The sequence below is a fragment of the Carassius auratus genome, chromosome 38 (genome assembly GCF_003368295.1).
Source record: "Carassius auratus strain Wakin chromosome 38, ASM336829v1, whole genome shotgun sequence".
NCBI lineage: Eukaryota > Metazoa > Chordata > Actinopteri > Cypriniformes > Cyprinidae > Carassius > Carassius auratus.
The window spans coordinates 4609911-4635025 of NC_039280.1; the positions used below are offsets into that span (position 1 = coordinate 4609911).

Sequence of the window (25115 nt, forward strand, 5' to 3'; positions counted from 1 at the left end):
AGACTGGTTTTGTGGTCCAGGGTCACACATGTGTTTTCACATTTTTGATACCAAGGACCCCTAGATAGGGCAGTCACTTTCTTAAAAATATGAGACCAAATAGGGTTCAGAATGTGACCAGTCCAAAACAGGAGCCTAGTGGAACTGTTCTCAAGCCGGCAGGAGCATTTTCTGGTTGAAAAATTAACATCTGATTGTTCCTCTTTAGATAACTTTTCATTTGGGAAGGAAGGAAGCCATTCTGCAGTATTCTCTTACACTCCAAAGCATTAATTGATTTTTCACAGTGAAGCAGCTCACCAGTACCAGCAGCTACATACATAATGACGCATCTTGCTCCGTGCTTCACTGTGGTAGAGCTGGATTGATTTTTGTATTTCTCACCAGATCTTCAAAGTCACCGCTCTGGTTCTTATCCCTTTTTATCATGATTCATCACTCAACACAACTTCACTCAGAATCAAACTTCCCATATTCTGCCAAAAATGTCATTCTGTATTTGATGTTTTTCTGAGACACCATTTGCATAATTCTTGCTAATTTGTGGTTAAGACCAGCAAAACGAAGTATAGCTGTTTTGGGCTTGGCCCCTTTTTTCCCAGGACTGTGTGTGTGAAGCATATTTAACTTGTAGTAAATTGGCAACATGCCTTTTATTCTACACATTAAGAAAGTGAGATGTTCAGACATTTAAAACAATGGTAACTCTTTACAATAAGTTTGGATTTATTATCTTTAGTTAATGCAGTATGATGATATGTACTAACTATAGGCAAAATATTTGTACAGAGTTTATTAACTATTGTTATTTTTAAGAGAACAGTTTTTCATTGTTTGTTCATGGTAGTTCACAGTGCATTTACTAATGTTAACAAAAAAATTATATTAGTAAAAGTAGAAAATGCTGCACAGGTATTGTTCATTGATTGTTCATATTAACTACTGTAGTCAACTAATATTAAAAAAATAAATCTTATTGTGAAATGTTAATAAAATTATAATAAAAAAGGGATTTGGTGTTTATTTTTGTTTAAAGCTATGACTGTCAAACTGAATAAGATAACTGTTATTAAAGGAGTAGTTCAACCAAAAATGAAACATTGCTGGAAATTTACTCACCCTCAGGCTATCCAAGAAATTGATTTGTTTTGAGAAATTTTGAACAGATCTGGAACAATTTTGCATTGCATCACTTGCTCACCAATGGATCTTCTGCAGTGAATGGGTGCCATAAGAATGAAAATCCAAACAGCTGATAAACGCATCACAATACACATGATTCTAGTCCATCATGTAAAGCTGCATGTTTGTGATAAACAAATTACATTATTAAGCACTTAGGATGAATCAAATAGGAGTCCTTTATTTATAATAGTGCTTTCTCAGTTTGCCATTGAATCTGTTCACCTTAGATGTACTAACTCTACCTATGATTCATTCTGTGTTCTCTCATGTGTTTTTAAATGCATGTAAAGATAATACTCAGTGTGCTGATTGGTGGTGACCATGAGGAAGTGTAAGAACTGTGGGGGGACGGACATTGATGTGGACCAGGCCCGGGGTGATGCCGTGTGCATGGGCTGCGGCTCGGTGCTGGAAGACAACATCATCGTTTCAGAGGTAACCTTCGTGGAGAACAGTGGAGGAGGATCGTCCGCCGTTGGACAGTTTGTTGCTGGTGACTGTGAGTGATGAATCATCTACTCCAAACAAGGCCAATTTTGCAGTGAATTTAATTTGTTTTAATATATAAATGAAGAAATAATCAATGTGAGAAACTGAATTTGTGTTCTATGTACATAGAATAAGGGGCAGACCAAACAAAAGTTACAGTATATGGTTACGTCTGATATTATTTGTCTGTCTGTTTGTCTCAGTTTGTTTAACACAATGAATTACATATGAAAGTGTTAGAGTTATTGTCTGAAATGTCCAAATGGAGGCCTCAATTAGCAAGGGTTGCTGTTATGAACCTTGACTGGAAACTTTTCCCTTAAGTTGTAAATTATCTTGTGTATTATCTGTAACATTATCTCAGTTGACATTTAGCATGAGAGAGATTTTATGCTATTACAATCTGCTTATACTTTTTTGAAACGTTCAAGAAATTTCTAGTCTTGGACAAAATTTCTACATTTGAATAATCTTTTCTGAATTTAATAACCATCCTAGATTACTGATAATTCTGTACATTGCATATTTGTTTAATTTACCTGGTGTGGTAAATCAAATGGGGGGGGGGGGGGTGATTTATAATCAAATTAATATCATTGAAAAATACCAACAGATATTTCCTCTCAAAACAAAAATGTAAATGGGATAATGTTTTTGTTTTGTACAGCAGTACCGTCTTCAAACAGCAGGTGGCTGTCAAGTTTTTAATAAATAATGTCCTGCAATGAAGACATGTATTTGGCTAATATTAGATTTAAACATGGGTGTTGTTTTTACTTTTCTTGTAAGATTATTCATTAGAAGTATTGGGTAAGCTGAAGAGTATTAGACAAGGCAGGTTTATCTGCACAATGGTAATACAAAGTGTATTTAATAACATTAAAATATTAAAAACAAATAAAACTTTAATTTAAAAATACATTATGACAAATTAAAAAGGAAGCAACAAGTATACAGCTTCGTTAAGAAATGTGTGACATTCCTATCTAACTATTCTCATAATATTAGTATTACTAATATATTGTATTTTTTGCTTTGTTGTAGCATCTGGAAATGTGCCATCATTGGGAGGAAACTTCCAAACTGGGGTTGGGAGGGAGTCCCGAGCTGCCACTCTGCAGAATGGTGAGCGTTCATGAACATCAGTGCCATCCATCTAGCCCCTATTTACCCTTTGTGATGGTCAGAAAGTACAGACACTACTATTCAAAAGTTTGGAAAGGTTCTTTATTAGTTTCCCATGCAGACAAAGCATAATTTATTTCATTAGATATACAATAATAACAATTAAAAATATTTGTTTTCCATTTTAATGTATTTTATTTATTTATGTGACGACAAAGCCAAATATTCACTTGCCAGTTTTCCAGTCTTCAGTGTCAAATGATCCCTCAGAAATCATTTCAATATGCTGATTTGGTGCTCAAAAAACATGTCTTCAAGTTTTTGTGCAAGATGTGAAATTATTTTAAGTATTCTTTAGTTAATAGAAAGTTCAGCTGTAGTGTTTATTTAAAACATAAATAATTTGTTAAACAATATAAATGTCTTTTTTCATAAAAAATTATAGTGATCCCAAATTTCTCAATAGTTCTAACTTTTTTGATTTAGTGACATGCTTAAGGTATCTCTATACCCTTTACATGACTTTCATTCATTTCTCGTAGAGTTTTTTAATCTAAATATTTGAATCGCTTTGTCTCGATTCATTCATACTGAGCTATAGATTGTTAATTTATTCTTTGCCTTTTATCAGTATTATTGTAAAGTCTATGTTGTCTTTATTAAAAGTATAAACTTTTTTTTTTCCTAATATGCAGCTCCTAAGTTTGCCAAAGCATTTCGAAACCGATTTCCTGTGAATATGAGACATTACTATGTGTCACTGACAGTTTACAACTTGTACAGTAATGTGTGTTTTTTTTTTATGTTCCATTCCATTAAACAACACCATTGAGCAAGATGGTTAAGCATATGCGTTCTTTGTTTTTAAGAAAGGGGGATTCTTTGTAAACTAGGCTTGTGTAATGTGGTTTCAAGTTAAGTGTGTGAGGTTCATTTCAGCCAGATGGTAATGGTTGTTTTTCATAGAAGCTTATTAAGTCTGAGAAGTCAGAAGGTGTGGTGCATTTATGTGCTTTTGTGAAGTAACCGATGAATCAGTTGGTCAGACAACCGTATGGTCTGTGTGTGTCCTGGGAGGCAATTGCAGAGGCCACTTTATTTGTGTGTGTGTGTGGGAATGTACACGTGGGATTAATGGCCTCATGTCTGCATCCAGATTTATACTATCTGTGTGTGGTGAGAGAACAAAAGATGCTCTGTGAGATCTTGAGTCTGTATAAACAGACCTGCTTTCAGATTGAAGATGTTCTCCTCCCACTCTAAAAGACTCGTATCTGTTCTCAAACAGCACATCCACAGCAGGTGCTCATACAGAATCAGAATTAACCTATCTTTTGCAGTAATTTTGTTGAAGCAAGCATAATTGCTGTAAGTATTTAGATTATGGTTAAACTATTAGTTTTTGGTGTTAACTTTAAAAATAGTAGAGGCACCTTATTTTTTTTATACCTTTATATTAAAAATGTCATAACTGGGCCTTTCGGTTCAAACGATAGACCTCTCTGGTGATGTATGGAGTAATTTAATCTTCAGTAATTTATTTTGCCTAAAGCAAAACACTACAGGCAAAACTGTGTCCCCCGTCTGGTTAAATAATTAATTCAGAAGTGCTTCAGTTGTTCTTGTTTGTTTAGATTTAAACACAACATGAACTGGTAACCCAAAGATTCTTGTTCAGTCCCCATAAAGGCTTTTGCTATTGTTTGTTTCATCTATTAACTTCTAAAGTAACTAAACCTGCTGTAAATATGCTGTCAAAAACCCTGACTGTGATCTTTTGCTTGTGTTTTATTCAGCTAAGCGACAGATAAACCATCTTGGGCATCAGCTTCAAATGAATCAGCACTGTCTGGACACTGCCTTCAACTTTTACAAGATGGCCCTCTGCAAGCATCTGACCAGAGGACGCAGATCATCCCATGTCATCGCCGCCTGTCTCTACCTCGTCTGCCGAACTGAGGGAACACCTCGTATCCTTTTGGCCGTGAGGTGATGGAAGCTTTTAGAGAGAAGGGAAATTGTCTGCCATTGAGGGTGAATGGTGGTATATATGATTAAATATTCAAATAATGTGATTCATCAGAGTTTGTGTACACTGATTTTGCTCAAGGTCAGGGTACAAGTCTCTGATGGAGGGTGTTTGCAACAGTCTAGAGCTGTTCGCCATCCGTCCATAGTGTTAGAAGTCACAGGCTACGTAAACTCTACTTTATTTTGACATTTCCTCAACCTGTTAGCCTTCTGTCAGGCTTTGAGCATTTGGCCAGTGGGATTTAAGATGGCACTCCTATGTTTTGTCTGGTAGTTTCTAAGATATTATGGCTAAGTTCACAAAAACATACTAAAGTGGGCGATTTCAATTGGAATCAATGAGGTTAGGAATTTTGTGTGAGGTAAAGTTTTTCTCCAAATAGATTTTACAGCTTGTTCAAATTGGTCATTCAGTTCCGCTGCACTGACCAACAGAATGCTGCTTGGTTTGAAAGTGTCTACTATACTGTGTAAGATGTGCTACATATATTGATACAAAATGGCCTGTAGACAAAGGACCTTTTGTCCTTTTTTAAATTCATACATTTTTGCAGAAATTATATGACCTCACCTTAACATGCTACTTTTACAATCCTTTTAGTTGCAGTATGTGTACTGTGCACTGTATACCCAGCCAACCTAATACATTTGGTAATTGCTTGGGTTACAACAGAACACACTGTAAAAAATACTGTATCCCACAATGCAATGTGCTTGTCTTGACCACCTATTTCCAGTATGATGAATTAAATGGACGTAGATACTGCTGTTTTTATTTTAGCGGTCTACAAAAAATATATTTTTTACTTTCACGATGCTAGTAATGTGGTAGTGTAGTATACTACTATTTGAAACATTTGAAAGTGTATAAGACTTAGTCTTATGCATATTTGTAGTAGTAGTCAGTATACACACAGTATACAGTGTAGTATTTAGTAAAGAGTATTCCAGTGTTGCTCTGCATAGTTATCAAGTGGAGTTCACAGCTCCTACTTTACATAATTGTGATGTATATATCTGCAAATGTATATAAGCAGAGACTGCAGAAGAATAGAATAAGAAGAAATAAAGTGACTCGGATTGCGTATCACAGAAAGAAAGTGAAGCAGGATGGAAGAAGGGAGGTTGAGCAAGAGGGGCCCACCGTGGGAGCTAATAGTCAATAGTGTTAGTCAGTCATCTTGATTTGTTCTCCTCACGTACGTCTGTCTGCATTCCACACCGCACACAAACTCTCACAGCGTCTGATGCTTAGTCATATAGCCTTGGTTCCCCTGTATCTGAACACTCATGATTATTTTTGCAATATTCATCCTACACTCTCACTCTGACTCACTAAGTCTGAGTTTGACACAGGTTGTTATCTTTAGTGTGTTGTGTATAAAATAATCAGCTTCCTGTTTAGCCTACACTGCATCAGGTCCTCATCTGGTGTCCGAGATGGGATCTCGCTTGTATTAGATTTGGCTTTTTCAGGTTGTTTATGTGTGTTCAAAGTGAGGCAGGAAATAAGCCAGGGTGTGTCTCTCCGGAGACTGCATTAGGACTGCATTTTACACACACACACACACAAACACACAAAACCTTGACTGGAACAGCCTGCTTTAGTTTATTATAGTTTGTTTGAGTTAGTTTTAATAATCTTGTAGGAATCGGAGACAAAGCCTGGCAGTACCGTAAGTGCATATCCTCCAGCAATTTGTGGTGCAAGTTCAAATCAGTATCATTTCCGGTCAATAGCAATAAGCCAATAGATCTAACTAAAAACTTTATGGATTCATTTTACTTTTAATGTGAAGTGGGAATAAATATGTTGTCTTTCTTTTGGTAACCTACTCAAAATGTTCAGTCCACCGGCATGAGGTGCAAATTGTGCAATCAATAATGTTGACATGTTTACGGATGGATGGATGCACCAATTGCACCATTTTAAACTCTACATGTCAAAACATGAGGTGATTTTATTACGCTTTCATATGCCTTCTTCAGTCTAAAAGTGGCACTTACATGTGTGCGCATTTGTTTTTCAGGGATGATGCTGCTCACTTTCACTTGTCCAAAAATGCTTAAAAGAGGCAACAGAAGCTGACAGTGTGTATATTTTTGTCTCTCTGAGATTACGTAACGTACGTGTTCAGTCAGACGTCTGGTAGGGTTACATAAGAACTCATGAGAGAGCTTTCGCTTTCTACCCAGGAGGATGAGATGGGGTGGGGGGGTGATTGTGTTTGAGAGCGAGAGAGAGAGAGAGAGAGAGTATTGTTGGTCTTAATCTCCATTGGAAAGGGTAAATTTAGTCAAACAACTAGAATTATTTTCCAAATGTCAGCCTTCAAAATGGTTTCTTGCTCTAAGAAGGTCTGCTTTAAAACACAAATCCGACTGAGTTTCTTTTTTATTATTGTAGCTGTTTTCCCATTTTATCCTTAACTAATGTTTTTTATACTTGACTTATTTTTATATTATTTTTTATTATTCTACAGTATCTGTAATTTTATGTTGACACCTAAACACTCAATTCTGTAAAATGTTATCTGTAAAGTGATTCGAGAAAACAGTTGGTTTAAGCTAATTTTGCTTGGTGTGAGATTTCTCCCTGGAAGTGTCAAATCCTAAAAAAAAATGATCATGAATTTGACAGGGCCATCCATAATCCCGCAATTTAGGATTATCTCTTATTGCTGCCATGGTGACTGAAAATCCCACAATGACTTTTTTTAATGGGATGTTTTTTAATACACTTTGTCTTGATTGGACAGGTGTGGTGGTCTCCATGGACACAGACTACTCGGTTGCTGGGAGACGGGGAATTCCAGGGTTCACGGGGTGGTGGTTCAGTGGAGCTTAACTCAGAGAGGGAAAATGTCAAGCAAAGAGACCAAATCTGACCAAAATTCCTTTGTTTGTTTCCTGTCTATATATAACCTTCTCTTATGTTATTCTTGCACAAAACCTAAAGTATAAGACTAAATAATAAAGGTCATGTTTTAGGTGAAAATACATGCATTTGAAAACTATACATCTTGAATGCACTGTAAGGGCCTTTCTATAAAACTTTCTCTCAAACTCCATTCTGTATAATATCTTTAATGCACTTTCTCAGACATGCTGCTGGACTTGAGTGACCTCCTGCAAGTAAGTACTGCATTTATATATTTATTTATATATATATATAAACAGCCAATATGTTATAGGCATAGGCATGATAATAAACAAGTATTAATTACAGCTTTTTTAAATGTATTAAAAAAGTATAAAAAAATAACAATGCAAAGTAGATGCATTTTCACTTGCAATCCTAGATGTTTGAACCCAGTTAGTCTGCGAAAGCCATTTTCCTCCAGCTGGTGTGTCCGTTTTTATATTTTTACCCTCCCAGCTGTCCTATTAAACCCCCTCCCTGTCCCACAAGCTAACACGCAGATCCTGTCCACTGCGGTATTTGTGTCATTAGGGAATTTTACCAGAGAAAGGACCCATAAATTCCTTTGCTCTCCCCAAGACAGAGGAGCTCTTTTGAGGCATAAGGCTGTCGCCGCCCCTCTCAGGTCAGGAGTGTGTGAGGGCCATCCTACTTTTCAGTGGTCATGACCTCTGGCATCAACCAAAAAAGATTCCTCTTTAATGTCAGGGGGCCCAGATGGAAGAAATAGGGTGTCTGTGTTTGAGCATGTGCGTCATTCTTCGTAGATTAGCTTTTTTTTTTTCAATAATTATTAAGGTGGTCCATGAAGATAAGTACTGAGTTATATGTTGTTTAAAGCATATTTAATGAAATATTTTTGTTATTGTAGTTCATCTTTTAAGGATAAGACACAGATATAGTTTGTGAGAAAGTGAAGACTCTGTGGTGATGCTGGTACGGATCCAAACCCCACAGCTATGAACTTTGCAACCTTCAGCATCTGTTAAAATACACTCTGTTATGTCCCGTTATCTTATATCTCTGACTGTCAATGTTTGTTAAATGTTCCCATGGTCTCTTTCTGTATTTGTAGTCAATTTGTAGTCAAAATTTTTTCTGTCCACAAATTTGTGTCCATTTCTGACTCTTTCTTTATCTTTTGCCCCTAGGTGAATGTGTATGTTTTGGGAAAAACTTTCCTTGTTTTAGCCAGAGAGCTGTGTATCAACGCACCAGCTATTGGTAAGCATCACATAAGTGACATTGTAGTTTCCCCATGATGCTTTGCTGCTCATCCAAATTGTACTGTGTAGTGCTGCTATTAATGCCCAGAGGCTGCTGTGCAACTGTAAGCTTGCATTGTAAATATTTGAACCTAAATTGAACACTTGATTGTCCAGTTGCTTTGCTCAATCAACAATACAAAGCAAAATTCTGACATAATTTTTGCCCTCATGTAATTTAAAACTAATTTGCCTTTCTTTTGTTTCTGGATTTAAAAAAAAACAATTGTTTAATTTGATTTTTATTAATACAATGAAAGTCAGTGGGTTTCAATGTTGTTTTGAACACTTTGCTTTCATTATATGGGCAAAACAGCTGAAACAGTCTTCAAAATATTTCATTTGTGTTTTAAGAACTGAGTCAGTCAATAAACTTTGGAAGGACATAAGGATGATTAAATGATGACAAGAATTTTCATTTGAAAAGTTTTGAAAGGTCTTATTTTCCCCAGAGTGAAATCGTATGTGCCGTATGACTGTGCATTAGACAAAGGAAAACAAAATACTGTTTAATTAATAAAAACAACCATTTTATGATTTTGCAGGCTCTTGAAACCCTTTTTAGGTTATTCAGCATCAAGCTGTCAACAAATAACCATTAAATAACAAGACCGGAAAAGTTGCCTGGTTTCAAGTGCAAACTGCTCACGTTTCACTCTACACAGACAGATTATGAATAATTAGAAATAAAATGTGCTTAAATTAAAGTACATGTTTTAAAACAGTATGTTTAAAGAAATAAATAAGTTTGGGCAGCATTCCATTATATGCCAGATGTAAAAAAAATCAAATCAGAGGGGATAGTCTCCTCTTCTAGAAGTGTCTTGCAGCAATGTTGTGAGGAAAGGCATTTTTCGAGAGGAAAAATCTCCCTGCTGTCTCTTCATTAATGGATCAGTCCAAGTTGTTATGAATCTGTTTTTGTCACTTAATTTATTTTCCGATAGTCGGTGCAAAACCGATAAGTGGTTTCATGCATAAAACATCAGCTCTGGAATCTGTCCCCCCTGCACCCCTGTCCCGTTAGTGCTGTCAGAGGAACACTGAAACTGAAAGGTGACTTTCCCACACTGCACTTCTGTCATTCCTTCCTGTCCAAAATAACTCAGCTCGCTCCCATCTAGAACAGCGCTAACTGTGTAGAATGCGTCCTGCTCTACTTGTACTGGGTGCTCGAACCACACGGGGAATGTTGAGTTGGAACCGTCGGACACAAATTTTGTCAAGTTTTGTGCAAGAAGCACTCCCTGTCTCTTTAGTTCAATTCTGACGCTGTATTCCGCCTTCCCTCCACTTGAGCCATAAAGACCAAGTCCGGCGATAAACACACGCTTGTCCACAGCGAACTGGATACTGTCGCAGCGTCCGCGATACCGCCACTGGTTGCTTCGGTACGCAGACGATTGGAAACGGTGACATCGTTGCGGCGTCAGCCCCTTTCTGGGCTCAACCGGAAATCCCAGTGCAGGTTTCGTAGCAGCGGTGTACCAGAGAAAGATACTGTGCGTTTCCTCAAGGGTTAAAATGTTCGACTGCGCAGCTCCATCTGCAAATTCCTGCAGTGTCATTGAAGGCAGACGCACAAGGTGCAAAGCCTTCCCCAGCATGGAGCGCTGGTTCTGTGAAGTGGGGCTAAGGCCTTGTCTCCGACACTCTGCGTCAGCCCATTCCAGAATGGCCTGGAAAACCACCGCCTCCTTCACGTTCAGAGTTTCCCTTTGTAAAATGTGTTCTAGTGTGGGCAAGTCAATCTCAGTGAAACCTTCCGAGCACAGCGCAAGCTCTGCCTGGGCATCGATCACTTCCCAACACCTCTGAGTGAGCTCCGGCTCCTCAAACAGCCGACTTTGAGATAGCAACACGCACGCATTTCGCGCCTCTAGGCTTGTCTCGAGGAAGCCCACACATGCGCGAGCCAGAGCAGACACCAGGTATTTTTTGGCAGCATAAAGCGTAGCCAGTACTGTGTCGGCCGCCAGCTCTATCTCATCACTGTACATGTATCTGATAAAGTGAAGAGGGAGATAGAGAGGTTAAGGTCAATTGCAAGTTCCCCATAGTAAAAGAATAAAATGCTAAATAAAAAGCTGATCTGTTTGACATTCTCTTTTTTTTTATTGCATCACTACTGCTTTAAATAGTGACTTCCAACTTTCTCAGGGAAAAAAGTACATAATTCGCATTCGCAATCCAATAAACGATCTCTAATAGCTCTGAAATAAGAGGGTGACTCCTAAATCAAGACATCACTGTCGGGGCCTCTGTGAACCCATCTGTGCGGCTTGGCATGAAAGCCGAGTCACCCTGTTATTAATGCCCGGATGTGATTAGTGAGTGAGTCTTACTTGAGCAGAATGAGAAAAGCAGCGGGTTCCACATCTGGAATATGGATATCAGAGTCCCCTTCTGCGAGATCCCCGTAAAACATGGCACAGAAAACAGAGCTCCCCACTGCCAGCACATACTGAGAGAGGGGGAAGAGACAATCCGTCAGTGTTTCATCTAGTTTCAAAGCGTTTCCTTTTTCTGACACCTATTTCAGATCCACTGATGGTTTGAATCAGGTGTGTTTGATTCAGGAGAGGTGTGTGGGCTCACCTTGTGTGCCGGGACCCTTTCTGATTCACCAGGGGGACCAACAATGAAATGAACGTCTGCCATGTGTTCATTATTGAACATTAGTGCATTTCTGCGTAAAGTAAAAATAAATAAATTTAGTCTTGTTATTGCAATGAATAAATACAATAATAAAAATATATGTAATATAATATTATTTAAGAAATGTTCAGATGTTAAGTATCTTTTAATGTTAATTATGATTTAAAGAATTGTACTGTAATGACAATTATATCTGAATAAGTTATTTTAAGTGTGTGTGTGTGTGTGAAATAAATACATAATGTTTAACATATTTAATATATAATTTCCATCATTATATATCACTTGATTTAATGCCTTGCCTTTCGCGTAAAGTCGGGTGCGTGGAATGCCAGCTGGGAATCTCCACGTTGTTGTTGTTGATGTTTTGCTCTGCGGTCGGTGTGGTGGCGATGGACGCGGTGGACTGCGCAACCGGCTCCACGCTCCTCTTCTTCTCTGGCAGACTGAGCATCACAGTCCCGTTCTTCTGCACTGTGGCGTGATCGTTGACGGGGTACAGTTCCGCTGCCATCCTTTTCTTCAGGGAAAGAGTTAAGATGTTATAGCACAGAGACAGCCTGCCGGGGTGCTTGCTTGCTCGCTTCAACTTCTTTAACGTTTCAGGGAGCAAAAGTAAAAAAGTAACACATTTCATGATCCGGCCATGATGGGACAGCTTGCATTCCGGCGCAGCGGGCATCAGAACCAAAAAAAAGTTTGCCAAAATATGTGTAGAAAAAATAATGATCCGCTACGACCGTGGTCTGTGGTATTCCTAAATAGTGTTGCGTTGTTTCCGTGTAAAAATAAAAACTGCTCCACTAAACGGTCACATAAATATTCGGATTTCAGCAAATATTTCATAGATATGCCATCCTTTTTTCCTCACATCCTCTCCAACCCCACACCGAAAACGCCAAAACGAATCGTTTTAAAACCCACTCTAAAACCTCTCAACAAATATTGACAAAAACAGGGTCTCTGTAGTCTTATAACGACCAAGCAGATCTTTCCTCTGCTTTGGCCAACACACCGAATGATTTTGAAGTTTGAGTTTATTTTGAGGTCTCTCTCGGGCTCTCTCTCTCTCGTCTGACGTCAAGAGAGGAGGGTTGTCTCTCTCAGAGCTCTTTATCCCTCTTGTACATTCTGTGTTGCCATGTCTGCTTTTTATAAGAGCTAATTACATTTTATTATGTACTGTTTATTATTATTATTATTCACATTATGTATTTGTGAGTGTATACCTAGAATTTACTTAACCAATGCATACTATTTTATCTATAAAGGATTTATATCCGAAAATATCTATTACCCTAAATCAGATTGCCTGTTTTTCACGCGGGATCTGGCAACATTGCGACAATAGAGCTCGGGCGTAGACGTCATGGAATGGTGCATTGTGGGTAACGGCGGCCATTTTAGAGGTATCGCAAAGCAGGTTTGTAATAAGATAATAGCCAGTATCCAGAAAAAGTTATAGAACGTGACAAAAAAAGTTGCCTATACCTATACGGACAAACTTAACAATGAAGCCAAACAACGCTACTTAAAAAAAAAGAGGTTGTAGGCGGAATCGATCCCTATGAACACATGAAAGTTTACCAAGCCTCAGTTTCCCTGATAATTTATCCTACCGGGTCTGTGGAGTGAGCGCTTACACCTCCGATCAATTTAAAAATGTCACTTTCACTTTTCAAAAAGTCACTGGAGGCTCACCTGCAGATCACAAATGGATCTGCAAATTAAACGTGGAGAAAACAATCGTTCTCACTAAGGAAATAGTGGTGACACACACACTTATCAGATTCTGCGAGCTATGAAGCTTGTCTATGCGGGTTTGTTACACTTCAGGAGTAATTACTCACTTATCATACTTGCAAAAATCCACTGTTTTCCTCCGGTAGTTCTGTAATCCGGTATTAATATTGACGAACATTCACCTCAGACACAACCCACCATTCACCAAAACAAGACGCTTAACTTCCTATTTTGAAGTTCGTTCCAGTTTTTTATTTTTTTTTAAACAAGTTGTTCAAATTTGTTAAATACAGTCAGCACAAAAATATCAAAAAGCAAATTAAGTTCAGGATTGGGTCAAAAGAAAATGTTTAAACAAAAAATACAGACACTAAACTGACTCCCTTACTGGCCAAAAACTAGAGAAAACGTAATGTGTTTGTGTCTGAGTTTGTGTGTGTGTATGTGAGAGAGAGAGAGAGACCATACACAACATGTCTCACCATAACTATGTATTATAATATTATCGAAGGTGATGGTTTCCCTCCGTACAGTGGTGACCCAAGCCATCTGACGCCTCTTGGTGATTTCAGACACCTTGTGTTTTTTTTCCAAGTAGGAAAATGTTGAAAACTAATATGATTCACGAGGCGTTTGCCCTGTCGATCATGAAACCGATTACAGCAGGTCACAATACAGCAATACTGAACCATTTTCCAAAAAATAATCAAAATTAATGACCAAATGACCAACGTTACCTAATGCCTACTATACAGTACATCTACTTCTGTACCGCGATTCCCACAATGCATTGCGACGTGACGCAACGATCCCGACCTCTATAGAACCATTATGAATCTCTCTGTGGACTATGCAGTGATGAGGGTTTTTATTTCCTCATATACATATATATACGTGCATGTTATAAATCTAAATAATACCAACGTCTCCTGGCATGATCCGAATCAAATAAATGATCTTTGTGGGGGAATGTTTGTTCAGTAAATGCCAAGTTCGTCCGTACACGTCGTTTGTTTCGTATATGTTTCTCCGTAACTAAAGGCGTAACTATTATTTATATGCAATATCAGGCAAATGTTTTATTAAAATTGATTTAAAGCAATGAGGTGGAAATGTTTCGCGTGTAACAACGATCTCTAATTCCAATCCGCGCGCTGAAAATTGTTACAAAGCATCTTGCGTTCTGAATATGTACCGTTTACCTCACACGTCAACGGTTCTGTAAGTGCAAACAATACGAGAAAATATCGTGCGTGTTCTTACCTCAGATTCTCTATTTTATGCACTAGTTTGTTGTCATCACACAGCTGAGGCAGTGCGCTCGATTCAAAGCGATGTCAAAAGTTTTATTGCTCCGGTTCACGGTCGGCCGTTTGGAGTCTGAAACCGGACGAGGGCTGGACTTGTGGAAAATACTGTAGTGCGCACGACTGCTCTCCGTTTTCCCAGTAAAGTCGTGAGGCAGCTTCTCTCTCTCTCCCCCGGTCTCTTCTTTTTCTGACAGCACAGACGGCTCTAAGCGGCTTATAGTGAACATATGTAGTGAGGATTAGATCAGTGTTTCCTAACCTTTCTTGAGTTGTGTACCCCCACAGTCTCATCAGTTAGGCTCAAGCTTAGTCAAAATTAAACCAAAAATGTATTGATTTTGTTGTGCTGAATATACTGGAACATTATTAATCTAGCTGCTTTTACACTATAAAAAAAAAGAAAAAGAAAAAAGCTTTACTGACACAAATGAGATGATGTTGCACATGCACAAACAAAAAAAATACACATTAGATTAAGTTTTTTTTTTTTACATTGGTTTTGAGCCACCTTTTATATCAGATACATGTCTGATGTCTGGACATATGACGTACATCTAAAAATGTATATCCAATTTCCAATGGCATAGGAGGACACATTTTCTTAACATGCATTTAGATTGATAAAGATAATAAAGTTTGATTGATTGACTGAGGAATTTGATGGGAAGACTCTAGGAAGAAAAAAAGAATGAGTTGAGTAAAATCTCTCTCTCTCTCTCTCTCTCTCTCTCTCTCTTTCTCCAGTCTAATTACCAATAAAATATGAGATTATATTTATTTATATATTAATAAAAGACAATTTTACAGCCCTAATAATTATGATGTCATCGTTTATTTGTTGTATAATGTTATCTATATTGTTTTTAACAACTCAAAATCACCCCCATGAAGCCCGTTTCAGTACCCACTGGGCTACACATATCTCTGATTGGGAATCATTGGATAAGATGGAAGATAATGCTTTGTAGAGCAGAAAACTTCTCAGTTTTTCACACAAGTGCCATCACCTTTTGAAAATATTTTTTGGAAACTGTCAAAAAATGTTGCTCCCTCTGTAATGTTTCTTTTACCATTAAAATGTTTATAGTTCGAGAGTCCAGCAGTTTGCTAAAACCTTAATAATGGAGTTTATCTGTATGTAGTATTTAATGAGAATTGTAAGCATAACGTTAATATTTGTTGCGTTGTCATAACTACTTGCATTTTGACTGAACACTCATCAGTGGTTCATGAGCCAGTGTTAGCATTTTAAACTTGTAGACAAGGGTGTGATATCATGCCCAATAAAGCATATCTTCCACTAATCCTCTCATAGACTCATTAGCAGCTTTAAACTTTAGATTTGACACTGATAGGCTGAACGTTTTTGAACTGAAAATGCAACCGTGTGTTTAAAAAGGTCTAAATCTACTCTGTCTAGCTTTGTAGTTCTAAGAGTTTTGTTTCTTACAGATCCATGTCTATATATCCCGCGCTTTGCACAAATGCTGGAATTCGGAGAGAAGAGCCATGAGGTTTCAATGACGGCACTGCGTCTCCTGCAGAGGATGAAGAGAGACTGGATGCACACGGGACGAAGACCTTCAGGCCTCTGTGGAGCAGGTAACCATGGCAACCCTCCCCTAACGGTGCAACCTCTTTAATGATGTGAGCTAGTGAAGGGTTGCTTTGTTAGATGCGCAAAAGCACATACACCATCGCTGAAACATCCACAGTTGGAATGCATGCTCCAGAAACCAGAATGTAAAGTTTAGGGGTGCTCCGATCACGATCAGCCGATCGTTATGCGCATCTCGTCAGTAAAGCCGGTTTTCTAATCAGCGGTTAATTCCATCAGGTGCGCGATTTCACACAGAGCAGCTGTTACTACACAGAGCCGTTGTTAACTGAGAAGATGCGCCAATAAACGGTGAAAATTAACGTGATTTGCGCATCTTCTCTATTAACAACGGCTCTGTGTAGTAACAGGTGCTCTATGTGAAATCACGCACCTGATGGAATTAACCGCTGATTAGAAAACCGGCTTTACTGACGAGATGCGCATAACGATCGGCCGATCGTGATCGGAGCACCCCTAGTAAAGTTTTGTGTCTGTTGTAGGAAACATTTTAAGATGCAGTATATCTGTCATAATATGTAATTAAATCAGCTCGTGCATTTGAAGTGGTTTGAGAATCATCAATCTTGATGAAAGAAAATGATTCCTGAAAGTGTTAGTTTTCTCGCACTCACTGAGGCCTTTCTTGGTACTGTGAATTACCTCAGAAATCCAGTGCAGCTAATTTCTAATGCATTTTAATCAATATCGGTTTTACTTTCTCTTACTTTGAGTCTTGTCTAAACTTGACAGTCTGTTAAGACTGAGTTCCTGTAATTAAGTTTTTAGAATAACTGACGACTCCTGACTCTCAGCGTGAGTTTCTCTGCCCCCCCCCCCTCCAACACAACCACTGCATAACTTGAATAATTAATCTCCCATTAATCTTTTAGAAGTAGTGCTGAGAAAAGAGGAAGCATGAGCCTAAAGAGTTTGTTTAGCAGTGAGAGATCAGAGACTTGAGAATGAAAGGCAGGCCAACAGAGAGAATGAAAGAATGTGATGCAGGGAGAGCTGCTGAGCTTGATGAAGGCCTCGAGCTTATTGAATAGTCCTCATGTAGTAGCTGGAACCCAGATTGGGTTTGATATCCTGCAGAGTTAACAGCAGAGGAGGAAACGGCTGTTTCTTTATCACACCACATGAACTTGAGCACAGGATCGCACTGGGCTAGACGTAGCTGATAACCCTGAACATGTAAAGGAGAGCAGGGTAAAATGTGTCACCACATTAATCATATATATATATATATATATATATATATATATATATATATATATATATATATATATATATGATGTAACGACTCTCATATAATGCTATCTATAATTTAGGGATGCATATGAGAAAAGTTTTTTTTTTCATTTTTATATAAAAAATATTGTGAAAAAAGTCTTCACCAAAGCTGCATTTATTTGATCCAAAATACAGTTAAAAGTGTAATATCCTGAAATACTGTTACTATTTCAAATTGTTTCAATTTAAAATTTTAATTTATTCTTCTGATGGAAAAGCTGGATTTTCAGCAAGCCATTACTTCAGTATCACATAATGCTATATATATATTTATTTTCTCATTTATGTCCATATTTGTATTTAAATTTAAATAGTGTTTTTGCTTCTCCACTTTTTTTGGAGAGGTTAACCTTGCGTTATTGTTTTTAATCTCATCTCTCCTTTCAGGACAATCTAAATCAGAAGTTGCACACCTTACCCTTTTTTCCATTAAAATGATGTGAGTTTAAGCTGTTGTTGGCAGTCTAATAAAAAACAAAAAGTCAACCTCAAAGACAACCTCAATGTCATAGTTCTAATTAGTTAATCTTTGAGAAATCATTAAGTTCTAAAAATCTTCAGTATCTTTTACGTGCTTGCATGCTTTGTGGTGTTGGACATTGTTCAGATTGTCAGGTAACTCAGAAGTGCATCTGGCTCTTCATGTTTCTTTAATGAATCAGAGTGAAACGGGCATCAGGGGTTCTGCGGTATTGCAGGTACATTTAATGTCTGTTTGTTCTGCCTGAGGTGAGTCAGTAGGGGGGCAGGTACAGCGAATGCACTTTTCTGAAGCCCTATCAATGTTTCATATTTGACTCTGCGTCCGCTCCCCTTTCCTTTTCTCTCATCCTCTCTTTTTCTCTTACCACTGGCTGTATGTTGTCCCTACAGTTGTGTATTTGTGTTCCCTGTAGCGCTCTTGGTTGCTGCCCGTATGCACGAGTTCCGTCGCACAACTAAGGAAGTGATCAGTGTGGTGAAAGTCTGTGAAGCCACACTTAGGAAAAGGTGTGTTTTGTCTTAAAATAATAATCGCAGTATGGATACAATCTGTGCTCAGTTAATACTTTTATTGAAATCTGTAGCAATATCATTTATATTATTGTATATTATTGGTGCCATTTCTGTATTTTGGTGTTGCACACTGTTTGAATTTAGGGTCCATTCTGCTGTTCAATTGTGTGTCTTGACCCCCAGTGTGTTTAATTGACAGATTGAATGAATTTGAGGAGACGCCAACCAGTGAGCTGACAATTGAAGAGTTCATGCGGGTGGATCTGGAGCAGGAGTGCGACCCGCCCTCTTACACAGCTGGACTCAAGAAGCAAAAGCTAAAACAGGTTATACATCACATGACACTTAAAGTTAGAGACTTTAACATTTAGAGCAGCCATTCTTGCAAGATGTGCGATATTGAATCTGTTAAATGTATCCATCTATTTTTTCTTCTCCTCCCGAATCCTTCCACAGATTGAACAAGAGCTTGCAAAGAAAGTTGATGATATTGAAGGTACTTAGAAACATTTCAACATGAGTTTATGCTTTAACTAACATCATGGGTCTTTGAACAAACCTAATACGTTGTGTTGTTGATGTGTTGCTCTGTGTGTACATGTTTGTATGTGCTCTGCAGGTGAAATCTGTGGATATCAGGATGAGATTGAAGTTGAGCTGGAGAGCTGTAGGCCCAAAGCCAGGGGGATTTATGCATCCCGTTCCAAAGATGGTACAGTGTACACACACAATCCCACAGAAAACTACACTAATATTCCAAAGTTTGTGCTTTATTAAGACTTTTTAATGTTCAAGTGTCTTTTGCTCACCAAAGCTACATTTATGTGATAAAAAATACAGTAAAAAGTTAAACAGTAAATATTATTACAATTATAACAAAGCTGGAAAAAAATAAAGCAAAAATTCAAAAAACTCAAATGGTTGCACATATTAAAAAAAATAAAAGCGAAATAATTCCTTTTGTAAAGAGTGTTTGAATGGCTGTTGTGTGGAGAGTTTTAAATCAAGATTGTTTGAGCATGTATTTTGCCAATTACTAACTGCAGGCACACAGTCCTTCTTTGAGGATATTCCAGATTTCTTATTCGAATATTGGTAAGAAATGGGTAATCAATGTGTGTATGAATACCGAAAAAGTGAGAACCAAATTTATTGTTGAATGAACCCCCCCCCCCCCCCCCCCCCAAAAAAAAAAGATTATCTTGTTGTCAGAATTGTTTGGCGAGAACTGCTGTTTTCTTCAGGAAATGGTGTGTTACTTCCCTTGTGCAGAAATTCTGTTTATGTTGCTGTCCAATTAGCCTCCTTGTTCAGCAGATCAGAGATCCAATGCTTCCCCATGTGTGTTATCTTTCTTTCTTTAATGTAGTGATTACAGGAGGGAACTAATTAAGGCTGTGAGTGTGGGAGTGTTTGTATGCATGTTTAAGTGTCTTTGTTCATGCATGTGTGTTCACTTTATGGTAGTGTGTGTGCAATGTGTTACTGTGGTCAACTGTGTGTCCCCTTCTCAGCTGAACCATAGTGAAGTTCAGTATCAAAGGGTGAATGCATCTAGCTTTGTTTTAACTAGCTACATAATTTAAATAAATTCACTGTGTTTACATGTAGTTTTTTATTATACTCTTTTATTTTATTTCAATGATTCATTTGTGATGTATGCATATTTTCTTTTTTTCCAGATGATGCGATTTCCTTGGCATCATCCAGCATCCTTGCTGGTGATGAGGAAGAAGAGGATGAAGAGCTGAGGGCAGCAGCATCTCACCTGTGCAGTACTATATGTGGAGAGGATGGAGATGGCAATAAGCAGGATGGAGATGGAGAGAAAGTTTCTCCAAATAAACGACCCTCTTTAGCATTACTGCTTGGAGCGCTTCCCACTGCGGCCAGTTTGGGCCTGCCAGAGTCCATCACCAAAATGAGAGAGGAAAAGGAGAATGGTAGGAGTGTGCTTGTATTTTCAAACTGCATAAATGCTTAAACCACTTTAATTCCACTGTCCCTTTTAATTATCACAATTTTTTGCTATCAAAACAATGAAAAGGTACAAGCAGAGGAGAAGTAGTGGCACTGGAATGATACCTTAGTGAAACATTAACATTAATAACTTTAATTTAATCCACTTTCTTTCCATATTCATTCCAAATTTGCTCCTCAAACATTTAAACTTTTTTTTTTTCTGTTTTGTATTGAGTTTAAGCAAAGGAATGGAAATTGTCTGACTCCTTTTCTAAACACTCACATGAATCCACTTTCATTTAATCCGCTTTCATTTCACATTCATAGTTCATAGAGTGTAAGTGGAGCGACTTCTATTCCAAACTCACATTTATCCACTTTGATTCCAAATTCAACCTTCATTCCCACATTTGTGCTGTTATACCATAATAGATGATGTGGATTGTAACTGGAGTAACTCCTTTTCTAGATATTCACATTAATCTGTTTTAATTCACTTTTCATTCTAGATTCACACTTCATTCACACATTTGTAATGTTATGCCATAAATAGAGGAAGAGGAGTGGAACTGGAGTTACTTCTCTTAAGCATTCCCATTAATCCATTTTTTGTTCTAGATTCACCCTTCATTCACACAATTGTGCTGTTATGATGACAAATACAGTATATGACATGAAGTGTAACTGGAGTGACTCCTTTTGTAGACATTGACATTTAATCCATTTTTAGTTCACTTTCATTCTAGATTCACCCTTCATTCATACATTTGTGATATCCCATAAATAGAGGAAGAGGTGTGAAACTAGAGTGGCTAATTCTTCTAAACTTTTGATCTATACCACATCTACACAATACACATCTAGCAAGAGTTATCGAGCCTCTGCATAACAGAACTCAAGGGTGATTTATTTTTCTGAAATGATTGCGTTATCTTTTGTGGTTGTTGCGTTTACACTATGTGAGAGCATTTGAGAGAGAGAATAAGACTTTGTTGATCACAAGCAGAGAAGCTGCAGCTGGAAAACTCCTGGGGATAGTGTGCTGGCAGGTTGTCAGATTGTGTGATTGGCTGCGCGAGCAGGTTGTCATGTTTTCGATTGGTTGTGGTGATTGTGGATGATTTGTATGGGGCGGAGGAAGGGGAAGCCCCCCTCCACTCTTTGAAGCACTAATTGAACACAGCACATTGTCATTAACACACTGTCTTTCATCCACCCACTACGGGTGGCTGTGTGCGAGTTTGTTTGCCCGTGAGACCCACTCGAACAGTGCGTGTGTATATTTTGGTTTGGTTTTTGAGTGGGGTTCAGGAAAAATCATGACTCAGAGAAGAGGTATTTTTAGTGCTTTTGTTTTGCCCAGCTTCTATGTAAACTCCAGTGAATGCCTTGTAAATTGGCAGCAATATGTCATTTATTTCCCTCAATTTGCTTATTTCATCTTCGTGATTTTATATGGGCACTGACAATATGGCTCTCTGTGTGTGTGCACTTCTGTCTTGGTTCTGTCTGCTTCAGCTTTTTCTGTCTATTCTCTGTTTATTTTTAGGTAGGCTCATTGTTCCATTCCAGACAATAAGAGGCTTGTTAGAGTGTTCTAGTTCTTTTGTGTGAATGAGAAGTGAGAAGGATGTTCTTATTTAAAAATGCAACAATGTTTGTGTGATGAGCCAGTATACAGTACGTTGCGTCAGAGAGAGATAGAGAAGTTCATTATCACCATTATTGGCACCATTAGTCTTGTACTTCATAATATTCCTTAAAGGGATAGTTCACTCAAAATGAAAATTGTTGTCGTTCACTAACTCTCATGTCATTCCAAACTTGTTTGATTTTTTTTTTTTCTCCACAAGAAAACACAAAATATGGTATTTTTTGTGTTGAATACCAAAAACTTTTTGTGACCATTGATTTCCATTGTGTGGACAAAAAACACTGAGACATTTGTCAAGATATTTTATTCACAAAAAAAAGAAAGTCACACAGGTTTGCATTGAAATGTGGTTAATAAATGATTACAGAATTGCCATTTTTGAGTGAACTATGTTTGTCAGTATAAACATACGGTTTTTGCCATGCCAGTAAAGGATACTCAAGTGGTATACTGCCGTTTGAAGGTCTCCATCCTCTCCTCATCCTGTCTTTCTTTTTTTGTACCTATTCTTTTTGACTTTTCCTGTTTTCCTAAGGTCAGTTCTCTTCTGTGAGGATGTCAGAAGGGTTTCCCTTTGTGTGTGTGTGGAGAGAAAAATCCGGTGCTGCTGTGTAATGCAGTGTAATTCTCTGAGGGGGCGGAGGACCTGTGATCTTAACAATGCCGCAGTGATTGTTAGTCTCCAGATGGTCACTCACTGTCCTCTCCGGCCCCCTTGCTGACCACACAGTAGGAGATGCCAGAATATCCAGTTTTACTGTGCTTCTGTGCTTGTTTTTCCTTTTTGTTAATTGACCGGTCAGTCCATTAAGTTTATTTTTGTCTAATTTCTAGTCCCTTTCCATAGTACAGTTTGCCTGTAACATAAAAAAAGTAGATAGATCCTGCCCTCCTCTTCCCATCTGTCAGAGTCTCCCTGGATCGTCAGAGTAGGAGGAGAGAAAAGACTTGTTCATTTACACTAGGAAAGAGGGATAAAGTGGGAGGGGAGGGAGAGGTGCTTTTCAAAGGAGAATGAAAGACAAAGTGTGTGAGTGACATTTATTCTTCTTGTTCGCTTTGAACACAACCTCAGGACAGCTGTTAGGGGTTTGTAAAGGACAGATGGGCCAAAAGTGATGGTAATTTACATTCATAAGGCCTTTGTAATGCACACAGATGTGCCTTTCTTAGTCTTTATAATGATGTCCATAAACAAAATGTTCAGAATAATGTCACAGGTCACATGCTTTTGAGGTGCTGTGTCCAGTTGTAGGTCTTATGGTTAATACTAGGTCTTGGTGATATAGCTAAAAAAAAGGGTCTTTTTCACCCTTTTGAAAAATTTTATATTTATGTAGTTAACATGTATCATTAAATTAATCTCCAAGCCATAGTCTCAACTTTCAGCTTTTATGCTTTTAAAGCTATGACACGCATATGATTTATAATGTTTACATTCCTTTATTTTTCCTGCCATTTGATTTATCTTTGTGTTAATTATTGTCACTCATGCATTGCTTTGTTTTCTCCTAATTAAATGCACTGTGAAGCACTGACAGTGATCTGATGTCATCCGACAGGGACGCTGCTATCTGTATGAAATATGACATCATAAACGTGTGACTGACTGACAGACGTGTGGAGAGGGAAAAAAACAAATGACTGTGGGAGGCCCGATCCATGTGATAGACACGTTCACTGTTCCGTTAACATGCACTGACAGAAAAATCTGTGTGCGGACCCCCGTGAGGCTGTTTTCCTGTCTAGATTTAACACCTGAAGAGCAACCGAACATGTGGGAATGGGAAATCTCATGAATAAAGTCTGTTCAAATTTTTTTTCTCTCTGCTGTTAGATTTCCATTTTATTGTATAAAAATATGCCCAACCCTCCCCCTTTTTTGCACTGTGGATGTACAGTAGAGTGTGAAAAAGCACATGCATATATTTTCTCTTGACATTTTCTCTCTAATGTTCTCTCTTTCTAGCCTTTGGGCGATATAGACAGTTGTAGCAGGTGTGTGAGTGGGCGAGGGGTTTCCCTGGGGAAGTCACAGGGGTAAGAAGGGTCAGTTTTTAATGGGCCTGTCTGCCCTCTTCGCCTCTAGAAGAAACCCCCCTTCCTCTCTCATTCCATATCTCTGCATCTCCATTGTGCGTCTTTTCCTTTCCATGGGCTTCAGCACTTATTCTTCTGACCCGGCAGTCAGTTTGAGTGACGTTATCAGATGATTACGTCTGGTGAGCTTCTGCTTGTGCTGAAGAGAGTTACAATTGTCCAGGGAGAGAAAGAAAGGATGTGTCCGTCTAGTGATATCTAGAAATATCAGTACGTCTTTAGTCAGACACCGTGCTTGACGCTGAACAGGTGTTGGTGTCAGTGAAACCTCTGGAGATGAAGGGGGGCCTTTGAACTCTTTCTGAAGGCACGAGGAAACGCTAATGTCTAGGTGGATAACATCATTCAGAAATTTAGCCTCAGGATGGAGACGTTTTTAGATTTGAACAGGGGAATAGATGAAGAGGGAGAGTGATTAGTGTTTGGTGGAGTCTGTCATTTGTTGTTTCTCTTCTCTGTAATTTTGTTGAACTTGGCTCCTTTTTTCTCCTTCTCATGTTTTTTTTTTTTATTGCCTCTGTGATTTTCAGGTGAGGTTAACGTGACGGTTCACTCAGAAATTATTTTTTTATTGTTTACTTATCCAAGACTTTATTTCTTCTGTGCAACACAAAATTATTCATTTTGAAGATTATATTCAGACTTTGTGTTTGTGTCAGACTATCTAACTTGAAAAAGCTCCTTAAAAGCAACCAATGCAACGATTCATTCACAAATTGGACTGATCCAGTTGTAGAATTAATGCTGACTACTGTCATAATGAAATTGAAATGAACAATTT

The 25115-nt window shown here is 38.1% G+C and overlaps 2 protein-coding genes across 3 annotated transcripts in view; one reads left to right on the forward strand and one right to left on the reverse strand.

Annotated features, from left to right (window-relative positions):
* brf1a (BRF1 general transcription factor IIIB subunit a) overlaps nt 1-25115 on the forward strand; it is a 43843-nt gene that overhangs the window by 3533 nt on the left and 15195 nt on the right. Inside the window, exons 2-12 of the mRNA XM_026223556.1 lie at nt 1476-1684; nt 2719-2799; nt 4596-4769; nt 7934-7965; nt 8905-8977; nt 16182-16331; nt 18519-18612; nt 18818-18944; nt 19075-19114; nt 19238-19330; nt 20301-20561. Of these exons, the coding sequence (XP_026079341.1) occupies nt 1507-1684; nt 2719-2799; nt 4596-4769; nt 7934-7965; nt 8905-8977; nt 16182-16331; nt 18519-18612; nt 18818-18944; nt 19075-19114; nt 19238-19330; nt 20301-20561 (1303 nt within the window). The 5' untranslated portion in view covers nt 1476-1506. The remainder of the gene's footprint in view (nt 1-1475; nt 1685-2718; nt 2800-4595; nt 4770-7933; nt 7966-8904; nt 8978-16181; nt 16332-18518; nt 18613-18817; nt 18945-19074; nt 19115-19237; nt 19331-20300; nt 20562-25115) is intronic.
* btbd6a (BTB (POZ) domain containing 6a) lies at nt 9512-14930 on the reverse strand. Of its 2 annotated transcripts, XM_026223558.1 has the most exons (5): nt 14683-14930; nt 11979-12196; nt 11617-11707; nt 11364-11482; nt 9512-11022 (listed from the first exon to the last, which is right to left on the reverse strand). In XM_026223558.1, exons 2-5 carry the CDS (start codon nt 12188-12190, stop codon nt 9990-9992), a joined length of 1455 nt encoding a protein of 484 aa, XP_026079343.1. In that variant the 5' UTR covers nt 12191-12196; nt 14683-14930; the 3' UTR covers nt 9512-9989. The 2 variants fall into 2 exon arrangements, with proteins under 2 accessions (XP_026079343.1, XP_026079342.1); XM_026223557.1 differs by lacking the exon at nt 14683-14930 and having other exon boundaries at nt 11979-12744.

What these genes read in the sequence shown, in the direction of transcription:
- btbd6a (XM_026223557.1), bottom strand. Translation starts at nt 12,358, where the DNA reads ATGCCCGCTGCGCCGGAATGCAAGCTGTCCCATCATGGCCGGATCATG. An exon ending in CACCCGACTTTACGCGAAAG is followed by an intron (nt 11,708 to 11,978) that starts GCAAGGCATTAA and finishes TACTTTACGCAG; the next exon opens with AAATGCACTAATGTTCAATA. An exon ending in AAAGGGTCCCGGCACACAAG is followed by an intron (nt 11,483 to 11,616) that starts GTGAGCCCACAC and finishes CCCCTCTCTCAG; the next exon opens with TATGTGCTGGCAGTGGGGAG.